We start from the raw sequence: 15,781 nt of genomic DNA, 5'->3' as shown, positions 1-15,781 counted from the left end.
CGCGTGTAATCCAGATTACAAGGAGCACTTGAAGGCATCAATATGTGGCTGAAGGACCACAGCATGGAGACAGGGCCCTCCTTCCTGGCAGCGTGGCAGAATGGTGCTGTCACCATTGTGAGGTCATTGCTACGCTTCCGGGACGACGCTGCAGTTTGGGACGGCGCTCTCAGCTGTTAACGGTCGTAATTGCCGGTGTGGCCATGAGCTAGCAAAGTGTGGCACGCTCACATGAACTGACAGCCATTATAATGTTACGGTGGCCGGTCCAGCTATGTCAACAGAGCACAGAGGAGCTCAGATTGCATCACATACAGAGGGAGAGCAACTCCATTCTCTGCTCAGGCAGCTATTATAATACCTAAATATATCCTTACATAGCAAATAGATGTTTGCTGCTATAGTAATAATCTGAATATTGAAAAGAACCTTTAACAATAATCCAACATAAGAATCGCTGGGTACTCAAATTTGGACTTCAACACCCTGGTAGCTCAGTAAAATATGTGTATACTTGTACTTACAGGTGTACTTGTACTTACAGTCTGTCTTTCAATCTTCAACACACAGAAAACACTCAACATTTGTCTTATTTAAAAAGACATAGACGCAGACGTAAACTGATATTAGGGATGCACATTTTTGACTTTTTGACTAAATGAAATTGTTGATGTTTAATTGCAGTTATTCATCGTAGAGTTTGGCTTAGTAGACCAGCTCCTGCTCGCCTCAAACTCTCGCAAGGCGACAAAATGTCATTTGCAAGAGAAAATGCTGAGTGCTACTGTTGATTTTATGTAAAGCAAACTTTGTCCTGAGGAAACTGAAAGACAATAAGCTGTTAAAAAATGAAAACCAACCATGACCGCTAACTGACATAAAGGTAATTAACACTGAGCCTTCAGACCAAATCACAAGAAACAGTACTTTTTTTAATTCACGGTTCATTTCTTACATTGTTCAAGTACAAAGTTAAAATGCCTTTTTAATTAGTTCATATTCATACAAGAGTCAAATAATAATAGTGCCTTTTCATTACTACGACAAACTTAAATACAGTCATTGTAAAGACAAACTTGATTTATACTCCTAACAATATATTTTTCTTATTTTCAGATAAAATTTTAGCACCTTTTGAAACACCACCAGGTCCTCCGTTTCTAAAGCTCATCTTTCCTTTAGTCCATGAGATGAGTGTCTGCATGCGCGACAGCATTGTACTTGTAGGTGTTATGCATGTATCTCTGCGTCTGTGTGTTAATAACAGTGTGTGTGTGTAATTTATGTGTAAATGTATCAGTGTTGAAAACAGCCTAAAAGCTGTTGATAGGCGAACAGAAACATCATCACCGTGTCACACATCGTTTGAAAATATCCACTCCATTCCTCTCGCTTTTTGTCCGCCTGCACTCTCAAACATATACGTGTTGAAACGACGTGAAATGAGCCGAAGTTCTGCTTTAGAGCTGTTAAAATAAAGCAACAGCTCGTTGTGACCCCACATTTCAGATATCAGATACACAACAGGACAAATGGAACTGGTCTACTCATTTATTTAGATTGGCATCTTCTTTAAAGTCCAGAATCACAGATTATTAAGGAGTTGAATCTCTCTTTTTTTGGTCTTGATTTGTTTATTAAGTCATAACACAGTTGTTCCTCGTCTTTTTTTGTTTTGAAGGTCAGGGTATTCAATACTGGGAAAAGAAAAGCAAAATAAAATGTTTTAAGTACAAAACAATACACAGTTTTCTGTGATAAACTTGTTTCTTTAACCCTTTAAGCATCTGGTGACCCTTTGAAGGTTTTGAACCACTGTGATGGCTATTTCATTGTTATTTGTCTGCCATTGGTGTTGATTTTAACATGCGCAAACAAACACAACAAAACACGGTTCTGAAAAGCTTCCCTTCCCAGCTTGTAAATCAAAGCTGTTTAGAAGAAATCAGAAAATGTGAACTTAATTTTAGTTTCACTGCAACCTGCCTCGTCCACGCACACTTCCTTCCGTGTCGTTTCAACTCGCTCTTGTTTGAGAGTGTCCGTTAGCTCGTCGCTTCAACAATTTCTTCCGGCATCCTTGGGTACAATAGAACAAGTCACTATACTAACTGTAATATATGCTTTCTCTAGCCTCGCTCTCTCCCCTCGAGGCTGAGACTGAACTGAGCACCAACCTGGAACAGTACACACACACGATAACAGATTATTATTGTAATTATTATTACCATGATTATTATTATCATTACTCCCTAATCTAACATGGAATCGGAGATTACACTGACTGACTGACATGCAGCACCGGGGGGGTCGGGGAGTGGGGTAAGGGGGGTTTTGGGTGAGGGGGGTTAGGGAGCACCAAGCGACGCAGGGTGATGATGTCACACCCGGCGGCGCCGTGGGAAGCCTGATGGCAACAGGCGGCCGGCAAAAACACAGTGTGTATGCATGTATGTGTGTTGATGTTTTGTAGCTAAAGGAGTTCAGAGAAAGCATGAACGTCGGCACTGTGTTTCCAGCAAATGTGTGTTTGTGTGTGTGTGTGTGTGTTACCTGCAAGAGCACTGTAAAAAAGAGTTTAAAAAGCACCTGAAGGTCGGTTGTATAAACGAAGAGTAAACATGATGGAAAAAACTTTGAACCTGCTGGTTTATTGTTGGTTTTTGTAACTGTTTGTGCATGCGTGTGTGTGTGTGTGTGTGTGTGTGCGTGTGTCAGCATAGACTGCATGTGTCCAGTTGTTAGCTGGTATCTGAGGAAGGTCAGAGGATCGGAAGGCTTCCTGGAAAAAGATGGTCACCTGAAGACCAAGAGCACCAGACTGAAAGAGATTTCTAAAGACAGCCCTGTGTGAATAAGACACCAGTATAAAGGGACGTCCAGACACACACACACACACACACACACACACACACACACACACACACACTGTCTGTGTGTGTGAGAGAGTCTTGGAAACATTTCTATATCGTGACATTTTCTTTATTTGCTTATTCCTATTCAAAGTTACAGAGTTTATCCCAGCATGCATTGGGCAAAAAGGCAGAAGAAACCCTGAAAGGGGCGCATGTTATGAGGAAGTATCCGTTATTCACACAGGGCTGTCTGTTTCAGTCGTAGGAAGTAGAAAACCAGCATAGCGTCTGCAGAGTAACGGTCTGGCTCTGATAACAGGACGACATTTTGGATCCCTAAGAAGCAAAGCAGGAGCGCAACGGCAAGAGCCAGACAAAAAAAGAGGAGCAACACTCCGGGAAGCTGTATATTAACATTCATATATTAATATGTTCAGGTTTATTCTCCACTGACTGTCAGCGAGACACCGAACCCACGAAAAAGGTCTTTGGTTAAATGTTTCTCAGAGGCCGTGCTGCTCTGGAGGCAGAAATAATCTCACTGGATCAATTTAAACTTGTTGAGCAGAAGATTGATCGCGTCTTTGAGCAAACCTGCTTTGCAATTTTGATTGCAATTCTACAACACACTTCTTAATCACACTTGCAATCATTGGGAAAACACTTCTCTTCAAAATGCAAAACATACCTGAAATTGGCAACAAATGCACACATAAAAAAACACCGACCAGTGTGAGCCTCAGCACTACAAATAGACCTCAAGTAAGCTCAGTGTTGGTATAACGTACACCAGTGTGTTGTTGCTGCTTTTAAAGAGTAATTCAAACGGTGCACGTGTGTCTCGTTTTGAGGCAAAAGTGCCAGTATGAGCTTTTGATTGCAGAGTTTAACTTTGACACAGAAGTGAGACGTTTATTCCGCAATAAGTGTGTAAGTAATTGCTAAAAACGGTACGAGGCAGGAAACATTTTAACAGTAGAAGAAGAAGTCTGCTTCTTTGAAAACGTCCAGAAAATTAGTGTGAGAGAATGGCACTTCAGTGTTTTTTAAGGGAGGAGGAAGGTTTCAAAATGTTTTTTTAAAAATGAAACATTTCGGTCTAGCGATCCTAAACTGAGATTTTGACACAAAATCCAGACGGCAGACGTCATGCGGTGCAAGATCAGCGTCATAAAAAGATATATGTGTGTGCGTGTAATCGACGATGCCGTGAACAATAAATATATCGTATCTAAAATGAAGATACAATCTCCAATCCTTTAAACAGCAAGCAAGCTAAAAATAAAATGTATCCATGATCTTAAAGGTCTCAATATTTGCTCACTGCAGAGACGATGCCCAGCCAAGCTACTCTCGTGATGGCTGAAAACACACCAGGCTACAGAGACAGACTACCTTATGTCATCATTTCACAGTATAACTGCTTCGTCTAAGGGTTATCTGAACACATCAGCATCATACAATAGTGTTCTTTGTTACAGTATTCTGACATCTACGATCCAGATGTGTTCACTGGGACTAACTTTGTGCAGATGTTAAATGTCACATCCGCCCTCAGAGGCCAAAGTAACCTCAGTCTACTGCTGGCAAGCGGCACGATTACTAAAGTGACGGACATTATTGTTACAATTTCGCTCCGTCGCGATGAACACAGTGGACGACATCATTTGAGCAACAGTTGACAGTAACCAATGCAATACAACAGTACTTTTACACATGCTAGTGTGTTACAATGCTACGAGTGTGCAGAATATCACACCGTATTCACCAAAGCATTAGCTAACCGTAATGTACAATCACTGCCTAAAATATTGCAAAAAACACTAAAATATAAAACACTAAAACATAACTTAATGGTGGCACTTATAGGTATTAAGTATTAATAGGTATTAAGTATAAAAGCTTTTATTTTCTGACAATTTTTCTAATCCAGTGAGCGCTAACTGATTGTTTTACCCCCCACCATGAGTGTCTTTAAACTGGTGTCTCGGCCCACCGGAGGGCGCTCCAAACACTGAGGATGTAGTTACAGAGGTTCACGCTATCTTTACAATATGATCTTTAAAAAGTATTTTCTGGAAGGAACATGCCAATCAGTATCATTCGTCTCTTATGTTGTCTAGAGTCTTGTTTTAAACCAGAACATGTTGGTCACTTGTGTATTTTTATGGACTCCAGGAACACTGGCAACTTCTTTAGTTGAAGCTAATGGGGATTCTGTAAACAACAGAGGTTAACGAACATGAGCAAAGGAAAGAAATAACCTCAAACTGCTGTGGCATACCCCAAAGAAATAACTCTTTTACTTCAGTATTTCATGTTGCAAGACTTACTGACAATATTCAAGACAAAAGTGGTCTCCCTCAGGAGAAGATGAAGACCTATTTTTGGTATTATTTTGCCACACAAACCTCTGTTTTATATTTGTTACTTATTTGTCACTCCAGAGCAGCTTTTCCACCAAGAAAACAAATTACAGTCTGATGTACTTCATATGAATCTATTTGATCATATTTAGTTGTTTTTTTTTGGACCCTCTCACGAAATCTGACAAATATATATAGACCTTAATAATTCACGTCTCTTGCTTAGTGTTGCCTCCACCTGCTTGTAAGCTGAATTAGGGACACAAAACTGTGAGACCGAAACAACCAGAGACCGTCTGGTCTTCAAAAGCACCAACAACCTTCAAAGTGTTGTATTAAAGTGGCACCTTTTGGACTCTATCACCGCCTGACCAGCACCACGAGCGTAAAACCGGTGTTTATGTTTGTATGTGTTCTTTGCACTGTATTACACCAGCAGCACTATCACTACACATGAGTACAGTAAAGTGTTTGGGGTCAGAAGTGTGTTGATGTACTCACTCTGGGATATTGGAAACAGAAAGTTAGGGCTTCTTTGTAAGCTTTGGGCCCCCTGGAGGCTCCAGCTGCTATGACACAGTAAAGCCAGAAGACATCAGTTTCAAGGTTGGACAGGAAGTGTGTGTGTGTAGACAGTACAGAATACCTGCACCAGAATGTGTGTGTGTGCATGTGTGTGTGGAGATCAGCAAGATAGCACCTGGGGACTAAGGTCAGCCAGTGATCTACATGGTATCTAGGGAAGCAGTCCTTTACAAAGTGTGTGTGTGTGTGTGTGTGTGTGTGCGTGGGTCTGGTCATCCTGTGTCAACCTTCATGTACTAGCTCTATACTGTGTGTCTGTCATTACATACTGTATATGTGTGTATGTGTGTGTGTGTGTAAGAGAGAGAGAGAGAGTTGGTGCATGACTAGTTGCAGGCGAAGTACTCCTTGAGCGGGGCGAAGAGGTGCTTGATGACGGGGACGCTCCAGGAACGACCCAGAAGCCTTTGCCTGGCGAGACGACTCATATTGGACACGTCGGTGTAGTGGACGGGGAAACCAAACACCCTGCAGACACACACACACACACACACACACACACACACACATGGCATTTAAATATTGGATTTAAAAGAGACAATTATTCAACAAACCAATCGTTCATTGACAGATCAGCAACTATTTTATTAACTGATTTCAAGCAAAAATTCCAAACATTCCCTGGTTTCAGCTCCACAACTGTGTTTTATCTGTGTACATTGGAATATTTTTAGGTTTTGAACTACTGGTCAGAAAAAACCCCCAGCAATTTGAAGATATCATTTTTGTCTATAGGAAGTTGTGATGACATGTGTTACTGTTTTCTGACATTTCAAAGAGAAAATGATTCATCAATTAGTTGAGAAAACGATCAATAGCGTAAATAATTGTTAGTTGTAACAACCATCGTTGACCAGACAAACCTAATCTAATATATTGTAGGTTATTCATTTCAGATTTTTTCAGATATAAAAAAACAACAACTAGTCAGTAAAATATGTCTTGAATTTTAAAAGTAAAAGTTGTATTTTTGTGCAAACCATTTATTGATTTTATTCCATTACTTAGAGACTCATAATCCGCAGCTTATCTGTGTTTTCTCTTCACTTTGTACACTTTCTTCACTTTCACACGACACGACTCTTAAAGTCGTCAGATCGCGGCGCTGTTCACACTACACTACGTTCTGTCTTGTAATCAGGAGTCTTGAAGTCATCGTGTTTTTCACGCTACATGACTGACTGGCGACAGTCACACACGACAACTGGAGGACTCCCCAGTGACTGTCGGTCTCGTCTCAAAACGACCATTTGTCCCGTAAACACGTGTGAGATTTGCTTCATAAATGAAGAGTTTGAAAAGAAACTGAGTTTGCACACACAGAGATAGAAGACTTATTTATTAAAGTACCACAATGATCAGAAACACGAACGTAGTCCACACGGGAGTTAGAGGAACCCAGCACACACAGAGCAGAGACACAAACACAAACCACTGTACCTTTCCATCTCGGTGCACCAGAGGATGTCCTCCTTGCTGTCCATGAAGACGGGGAAATGCTCGTCTTTCCCCTGCTTCACAGAGTTGGAGCGTGTCGTTATCGTACGTAACTTCTCAAACTGGAATTAACATCCAGAACCAAGCACACACAAAAACACAGAAAAGACACACACACACACACACACACACAAACCCTTTTTTAATCCTAAAGCCATCCCCCTTTTCTACAATACATTGTTATTTAAAAAAGTCATCGTTAACAAATGAGCATTTGTTCAAGAAATGAGTGACAAGTGAGAGAGTAGCAGGAAGAAAATGCAGTAAAAATGGAAATCAATGGGCACATTTTTGCAGAATTACCCTACAGTGTGTACGTATATCTATGCTCAAAGGAGAAATATTCAATTTCCATACATCCCATTAGCTTTTATAAAGAGCATCGGTTCATTATTTGACACCCCTGATATTGACTGTCGGACAAATTTCCAAACGTTTTTTTTCCAGTTTTTGTTTTTCTGTCCATCATTTAGAAAGTAACATTAAATACTTTCTACATTTGGCTTTTTACTTTCCAAACTTTATTGATATTATATGATAATGAGCACACACACACACACACAGACACACAGACACACACACACTCACAGAGGTGGATAGATACCTTGGCTGTGCGCCCGTGCTCGAGGCACTCTTGTAGGTCCAGCCTGTCATTCGTCATTGCTGCCAGAGGTCTGAAATAAAAGGGGGCAAAATATAAAAACATGTTGATTCTAATTCAGATTTGTAATCAAATACACTAGAAGTGAACTGATCATAACAATGGTACGTGTGTCTGTATCACCTGGACATGCCTGGCATGTTTCCCCAGAAATAGCGAGCACGGTGGGCAGCAGAGACCTCTTTGGCGTCGATCATCACTGGGTTACACTGAAGAGGAGCAGCAGATTTACTTCCTGTTTCACCAAATATGAGCATCTTCCTGTCTGTCATAATGTTAGTCTTTGTATATTAACAATACGATGATAAGATGTTTTTTTGTCCTCATAACTGTGGTAAGTGAAACCAATAGTAAAAGTTTAATGGTTTAGTCTGTTTGATTTTATATTTAGTCTGTTTTTTGCTTTCTGTAGATAAAAGCATCTAAAAACTCTGTAGTCAAAATGCATTCTAAAATGTGTGGTTTACATTTCCTGACAGAGCGGTCAATCTGCATGAGACTTTATATTTCTTTCTCTCTTCTGCTTCACTGAGGGTAAACTGGGTGACTGTGTGTGATCTTTTGGAGTAATACACATGTATCTATAGAACTGTATTTAATGGCTGTGTTCTTGCTGCTGTACCTCTAGAAAGCGGGAGATGTCCCGTTTGTCGCTGACTCCCATAGCCACCACGTTCTCAAACAGCCAGTAGAACGGACGCTCGTCGCCCGTTTTTGGTCGAGCCTCGTGCAGCAGGCGGTAAAACTCGAAAAACAAGCGGCCTGTTCCCTCTGCGGGGAGGATAGTGGAAGTTCAGCATCCATATTTCATTTCACATGAAGATCATCAGCGCCACTGAGCATTTGTAGTTTAAATCATTAATTTAATCGAATTAAACATTCCTCCAAGTTTTTATTTAAAAAATGTATTTATAGCAGAACATTGTTATACTCTGGTGTGAATTTCAGACAGAATCAAAGAGCGCCTCTCACCGAAAAGGCCTTTCCTTGCAGGGTTGACTATGGAGAGGTCGTTGCAGGGGCTTCCTCCTATCACCAGGTCAAACGGTCCCCACTCCTCGATCTAACGGCACGAGTTGACATCAGCACAGAAGGGTTTAAAGAGGCAGTTTGGTGCAATAGAACACTCAAAAACAATCAACTGCCGCCTAAATAAGCATTTCCCTCTTATGCTGTGTTTACACTTAAATGCCTCGTGTGATCTGATGTATGAATCTGAATGTGTGGAGAAGCAAAGAGGAGTTCCACTCACATGTTTGCGTGTTACGTTGCGTACGTCACCCACGTACATGATGCGACCCTGGTGTCGGACCATGCCGACAGTGATGGAGTCCTCACACACCTCAGACGCCACGTACTTGTCAACGTGCATGCCCAAATCCTTCAGCACCAACAGACCTGTGTGCACACACACACAAATAAACATTTGAATTCAGTTAAATAAAGGTCAAAAAGAACAATTAATAAAAAGAAATAAAATAACGATCATTATATTGAACTGTTAACTATAATTAACATTGTTTTATGGTGAAGGGATGAGGATGAATTTAGGAGTCTAACAGCCTGAGGAAAGCTGCTGCTCTGAAGTGTGGTGGTCAATCAGCGCCTTTGTTCTACTGACGTTGAACTGTAGGTTGTTGCCGTGTCATCTGCAAACTTCACAACAGAGCTCTCTTCATGTCGGGGGGGTGATCACGGTCGTAAACCAAAGTATCGGACGAGTTAAAAATGATGATGGTAAATAATTAGTTGAAAGTTCACCAAAGTTATTATTATTCATCCTGAGGGGACCATGAATGTCTGTACAAACATTCCCGACAATCCATCCAATAGTTGTAGAGACATTTCAGTCTGAACAGAAGTTGTGGAGCGACTGACCGACATTGTCTATTAATAAATTGATTAATCGATAATGAGAGTAATCGTTCGTTGCAGCCCGACACATAACGCACCTGTGGCAATGCCATCAAACAGGGAGAGAACTCTGATTGGTTTCCTCTTCTCTGCTGAAACTGGAGGATACAACTTGGCTGGCTCCTAAAAGAAAGAGGAGAAGAAACATCGATGAGAAGAAGATTAAATATTAAGCTTTACAGTAGAGAGAGCTGCTCATAACACATGAGCTTTATTCATGATGATGATCTGATCTGGACATGCTTCTGATGTTTTAGCCTTCATGGATCATTTATAGCTGAGCAGAGGCCTCGCTGATCCCTAGATATTAATGTTTAACTGTGATGTATTTCACCTAGTTCCCCTAGCAAAGGTTATGGTAGCAGATCAGACTACGATGGCAAATATATCAAATTCACGGCCATCATGTTGTCAGGACTGAGTTGGTGTAATGAGGTGTACCGTAGTATCGTACAGAAATACATGTAAATATAGAAGTAGTAGTCTGAAGTGTGTCACCAGAGATGTGAGATGGAGTATGATAAGCAGACACATTACTAAATCCCCAAATATTTAACGAAATACAATTATTGAATATATATTTTAGTATTTTAACCATCATTTTAAAGCAAATTGAATGACCCCTAACGTACCTGGATACATGATGACAGCTGCCGTCACATGCATTTACTGAAGTAATGTACTTCACTTGAGTGTTTCCACTTTATGCTACTTTCTACTTCTAATTAAACTTAGCTCCACCCTTGACAGCTGCAAAATTAAAGTGATGAATATAGTCATAGATCAATAATTATCATCCAGTAATGTGATGTATATGATTGTGAAATGGACCATTCTGCATCTTTTATCTCTCTCTATCTGTCTTTCAAGGAAGCTATTAACTTAATTAATAATAATAATAATAATAATAATAATAATAATAATAATAATTTAAAATCATCATAATATAACATTACTGTCTTTAAGAGGCTGTAGCAGATTTCTAACGCTGGAGTGGACATCCTGGTAACATAGATGATGAAACTAGACGACTAAGGCGTCCATTGATACTAACGTTGTACATTGGTACATGTCGCGCTCGCTTATCTGGAATGAATAACCTCACAAAATTAAGGATATTTTGAGGAGGGAAAAACTGGCATGGCCATTTTCAAAGGGATCCCTTAACCTTTCACCTCAAGATATCTGAGAGAAAATTTTTCTATAGGTACACACGAGTCTCCACTATACAGATATGCCTACACATTGCATACATTGGGTGTGACTGGAAAGCTGAGACTCTTGTGGATCTAATAAGACCAATAGTAATCATGTGCGATGAAGTTCACATAGTGAGACCATCTCTTTAAACTTGATGTTGATAAAACCAACCAGAGACCTTGGTCATTCAGAGGATGTATGGCTATTCTAAGTGTAGTGACAATAAGGGGGGTTCTGAGCAGTTTCCAGGACAGAAGCGCTTGCCACCTGCATCTCAAATGAATCTTCAGGTTGTGTAATGCGTAATGTATATGAACACCAGAACTGAAATGAATGGAAAGAAGGCGACTGTCAAGACTCACAAAGTCCTGCTCATGGTTGTTGGCGAAGAAGTGTTGTAGTCTGCAGGGCCAGTCGTCCCGTCGCCGCAGTAAGCCGCAGGCGCTCCGGGAGCCACACATGTAGCAGTTCCAGGGGTCTTCTTTGATGGCTATCGCTGCCGCGCCGGCACCCACCAACAGATCCACGCACTCCACACAGAAACACCTGCACACAAACTCACCATGACGCTTCTTCACTAGACTGACAAATAGTACTTTCTTGGGGAGAGGCTAAACTACAGCTGTCTTTGTGCTCAGCATCTACATCGGTGCAATGTCAATGTAAAGTATATTTACTGTGTAAGTGCTGCAGTCAAGTACAATTTTGAGATACTTGTACTTGTAGATTAGTTGATCATTACCATTTACTACTATATTTTGGAAGCAAACATTTAACTTTTTATTCCACTACATTGGCAATATTAGCTATATTGCAGGTTATTAACACAAAATATAAATTGCGTTATATATTTTGAGGTATTATTATGCATTTCTAAGCTACCCAGCAGTATATAAAGTAGTTCCAGGAGCTCCATCTTTACCAGCAGCTCATTACCATGATGTACATATTAGTGCATTAGAATCCAGTGATATCATATATTATTATATACATTATATTATTCTGAAATGGGCCATTCTGCATGATGAGTACTTTTACTTTTGGTACTTTAAGTATATTTTGAAGCTTATATTTTTGTACTTTGACTGCGGGACCTTTACTTGTAACAGAGTATTTCTGCACTGCAGTACTGCTACTTTTACTTCATTAAAATATCTGAATGCTGCTTCCAGTGGTGGTCACATGTCATCGCTCCCTCTCTCTAAACTGTACTGTCAAATAAAGGCGAAAATGCCTTTATTTAAAATAATAATACTCAATACTACACTCCATACTTTGAGTGTAGTATTGAGTATTTTTAAAGTGTAGTATTGTTACTAAGATCGGAGTACTTCTTCCACCACTGCATGACAAATGACTGCTGTTTGGAGCTGTTGGATATTTGCAGTGATGAGGTCAGAGCCTGGGTGCCAAAATACACAATGTGTGTTCACATAAATAAATCTGCTCCTCATGATCCGTCCGGTTCAATTGCCAAATAAATCGAGTCATTCCGTTTATATCACGCTTTGACATTTTGGGGTAAATTGTTTTATGTCGACGTGAAATCCAAAACCTTGTCCTGGCAACAAGTAGAAGCTGCTTGCCAGCGTCTAACTCACCAGTGTATATAAACAGTTTGGTACTGACCTACAGCAGTTGTTGTTGCCACACATTAGCACCTCTCTGCCTCCACAGCAGATGGTGCAGTAGGACTGGTAGCCATCATCGTCGTACTGATAGGCGCACTCCAGGAACGAGTTCTGTCAGAGAAACAAAGCGGTCAGGAGGGAGGCAGAGAGGGGGGGGGGGGGTGTCTTTGTGTGTCCGCGTAATATCACAGACGTCACCAATATTCAACCAATGTTCAATGTTCAATAATTCAACAATATCTTAATTGCTTCCAGAGGCTGAGGCATTTGTTGTTTTATGTAATGTAATTAACTGTTGTAAAATAAATAAATACTTCTTTGCTTTGTTTTTGACTGTAAGTTGCTGGATTTATTTATTTATATGGACCACATAATGTTGTAAAATTATCTCACAATATTATTATAACAATTTCATACGAGTCCATAATAAGAGTGTCAAATTACAGACCGACCCAAAGTGCAACTCAGATGAGAAATGTTGTTTTTTTTCTTACTTTGCAGCCCTGACACATTGCTCCTCCGAAGAGAGGATGCTCTATGGAGACGTTGAGGCTTCCACAGGAGATGCAGATATCTGAACAAAACAGACACAGACATGATTGCATTATTACACGCTTATTACACACTTTGTTTAGCCCTTTGATTACATTAATGGAGGAATTAAAAAATACACAAAGACCCTTTTTAAATAAACCCCAATATGCTTATTGATCAATAACAATATACATTTTAGCCTTCACTCCAGTACAGCATTGAATTATTCTTATTCGAAAATATAACTTGCTGTAAGAGGAAGATGATGTAAATGAGCTTTTAATCTCTATACTCTATGGTGTAAAACAACACTGTATAAAACAAAGAAGACATAATTAAATACTTCTTAAATTCAAGTCTACAATAAAGAATGCTGCTTGAAAGAAATCTGAAATGTTTACCGTCTATGTTCCTGGTCTTCTTTTTGACCTCACATATGAGTCTCTCTGGAACAAAAGAGAAGACATCAACACACCATGAATGTGAACACTGAAAGACAATTCATAAAAAGGCCAAGAAAGTGTAAATGTTGTAATAAAGGTTACCTTCTCTTTTGAGTATTATGATTTTTTTTTCTTGTAAAATTAGTCCATTTCTGATAAAATATCCTGGATGTTTTGCTGTAGGAAAACTATGCGAAGAATCACAAATAAAGGGGTTTCCTGCTCACCAAAATACTCTCTAAGCCAACGTAAAACTTCTTGGGATTAGATTTCAACATTTACTCTTAGTGAAGGTGCTCTCTCTGAACATTCTTGAATAAACGTACAGAGAAGTTGTGGGTTGATTTCTTAATAAAAGCCGCTTCATCTGAGATGTGTTTGTGTGTTTACCTCTGGTCCCTTCGTCGATCACCTCTCGGATCTTTGCTTTTTCAACTGAGTTCTTGCGCGGTTTCTTGGCGGGTGGAGGCGTGTACGCTGCCTCAGGTTCCGCCCACATCTCTGGGTACACTTCCTTATATGGATTTCGTTCCTCTGTGGGGTTATAACAACAGAATAAAGTGCCCATTAGTGGCCTTAAATATAGTAGGGGAGTAACAATCTCCAATGTAACACAATGAAGTTCACACACATGAACACATCTTAACCACTGTTCCATTCTGAGGAGTATTTGCAGGATGTGTATGTTTTAGACGATCACTCCCGTAAATGATATATAAAAGTAAATGTGTGTATACCCTCTGGAGGTTCCAGTGATTGTGGACCTTTGGGTGGGAAGCTGGTCATGGCCCACTCTATCATCTGTCTGGTTTGAGTCTCCACCCCGTCTGCATCATCGCTCGCATCACAGGAAGGAACTGGCCTCCCCGCCCGGACACTGGCCACCTCCACACAAGATAAACACACGGTAAACAAACAGGACAACATGTCAAATACATAAGAAGGAGAAATATGCTAATTATGGCTCTACACAAACTTTAAAAATTAAAAATAAGTGCAGGTTTTAATGTACAAATACGTAGCTGGTTGTTTAGAATTTTACCGAATTCGGAGTGAATAATAACACAGTGTTGAAAAAGTAAATGATCACGTGTTCTGTATAACTTACAAGAAAAAACTAAAGTAACCCACAGAAATATGAGATGTACCCACATGTTACCACTTATACATTGTGGGCAGAGCCAGATGAAAACACCACCTCCACAAATGCAAATTAGGATCTTGTTACATAAGAAGGGAATGAGTAAAATGTGACCTTTAGACCTGCACATTTATATTTTGGTCTTTCTCTCATCCAGAGAGAAACACGATAAGTTCAGGATCAGATTGTGATCAGAAATGACTCCAAACCTCACGCTCCCTGACATGAAGGAGCAAAGTTAAAATGGTGGGTTTGTTACCTGCAGAGCCTCGAAGATGGCTTTCCGGTACATGGGCTGTTTGTTGTAGGTGGGCTGGTGGAAGGCAGATGAGAAAGAGCTCAGAAGCATCAGCTTCTCCACGCAAACCTGCAAAACAAAATATATATATAATGAGTGCTATCAAGATCGAAATGATTAGAGAACAAACTGGTGAAACCGCTTCTCAGCAAGTCCTTGAAATCTTTAATTAAGGTCATTTTGTGTGCAGCAGTGAGAACGTTTTTAGGAAAGATCTCCCAAAAGACAAAGGAAAAAAACCAAGGTCATCTTCTATCAAATTAAAGTAAAAGATCAAATCTGCTCAACAAAGTTTCATCTGAGAACAAAAGGCTTCTCTCTGCTGGTGATTTAACACACACTGTGCCAGTATTTGATCATACTATTTAAACCTACTCACCACAGAGAACTTGCCGTCTCCAAACCACATCACCCAGCGAGTCCCGTCTGCAGCTCGACTTCGGCCGCTCATCAACCAGGAGACGATTCTGCCGGGCCACCAGGAGAAACCTCGCAGCTTCCCAAACACCAGAACCCCGATGCCAAACTCCCGGCCATCCTGTAGCAACACAGAAAACAAGGTGAGTCCAGTTCTAACCTGCACTCATGATAATAGATGAGACGTCCCGAAGGGGCTTCGTGCTGAGCAGCTCGAAAAATCGAAAAATCAAATATAA

General features: G+C 40.3%; 1 protein-coding gene across 13 annotated transcripts in view; it reads right to left on the bottom strand.

Moving 5' to 3' along the window:
* Nucleotides 1-911: 911 nt before the first annotated feature.
* Nucleotides 912-15,781, bottom strand: part of LOC142941668 (DNA (cytosine-5)-methyltransferase 3A-like) — a 43,146-nt gene continuing 28,276 nt past the window's right edge. For 7 of the 13 annotated variants that reach the window (XM_076083665.1, XM_076083671.1, XM_076083676.1 and 4 more), the window contains 17 exons: nucleotides 15,505-15,663; nucleotides 15,087-15,194; nucleotides 14,424-14,571; nucleotides 14,077-14,220; nucleotides 13,645-13,689; nucleotides 13,204-13,283; nucleotides 12,708-12,820; nucleotides 11,441-11,624; nucleotides 9,917-10,001; nucleotides 9,217-9,362; nucleotides 8,937-9,027; nucleotides 8,587-8,735; nucleotides 8,088-8,173; nucleotides 7,908-7,977; nucleotides 7,247-7,365; nucleotides 5,723-6,274; nucleotides 912-2,079 (listed from right to left, as the gene is read on the bottom strand). In XM_076083665.1, coding sequence (XP_075939780.1) covers nucleotides 6,133-6,274; nucleotides 7,247-7,365; nucleotides 7,908-7,977; nucleotides 8,088-8,173; nucleotides 8,587-8,735; nucleotides 8,937-9,027; nucleotides 9,217-9,362; nucleotides 9,917-10,001; nucleotides 11,441-11,624; nucleotides 12,708-12,820; nucleotides 13,204-13,283; nucleotides 13,645-13,689; nucleotides 14,077-14,220; nucleotides 14,424-14,571; nucleotides 15,087-15,194; nucleotides 15,505-15,663 — 1,869 coding nt within the window. In that variant the 3' untranslated portion in view covers nucleotides 912-2,079; nucleotides 5,723-6,132. The remainder of the gene's footprint in view (nucleotides 2,080-5,722; nucleotides 6,275-7,246; nucleotides 7,366-7,907; nucleotides 7,978-8,087; nucleotides 8,174-8,586; nucleotides 8,736-8,936; nucleotides 9,028-9,216; nucleotides 9,363-9,916; nucleotides 10,002-11,440; nucleotides 11,625-12,707; nucleotides 12,821-13,203; nucleotides 13,284-13,644; nucleotides 13,690-14,076; nucleotides 14,221-14,423; nucleotides 14,572-15,086; nucleotides 15,195-15,504; nucleotides 15,664-15,781) is intronic. The other 6 variants (XM_076083673.1, XM_076083677.1, XM_076083667.1 and 3 more) reach the window with 5 other exon arrangements.

Source organism: Anarhichas minor, unplaced genomic scaffold, assembly GCF_050575085.1.
Source record: "Anarhichas minor isolate MPS153535 unplaced genomic scaffold, ASM5057508v1 ptg000136l, whole genome shotgun sequence".
NCBI classification, from domain to species: domain Eukaryota; kingdom Metazoa; phylum Chordata; class Actinopteri; order Perciformes; family Anarhichadidae; genus Anarhichas; species Anarhichas minor.
Note: the sequence above shows the minus strand (reverse complement) of the source record. Positions and strands in the feature narration are given on the sequence as shown.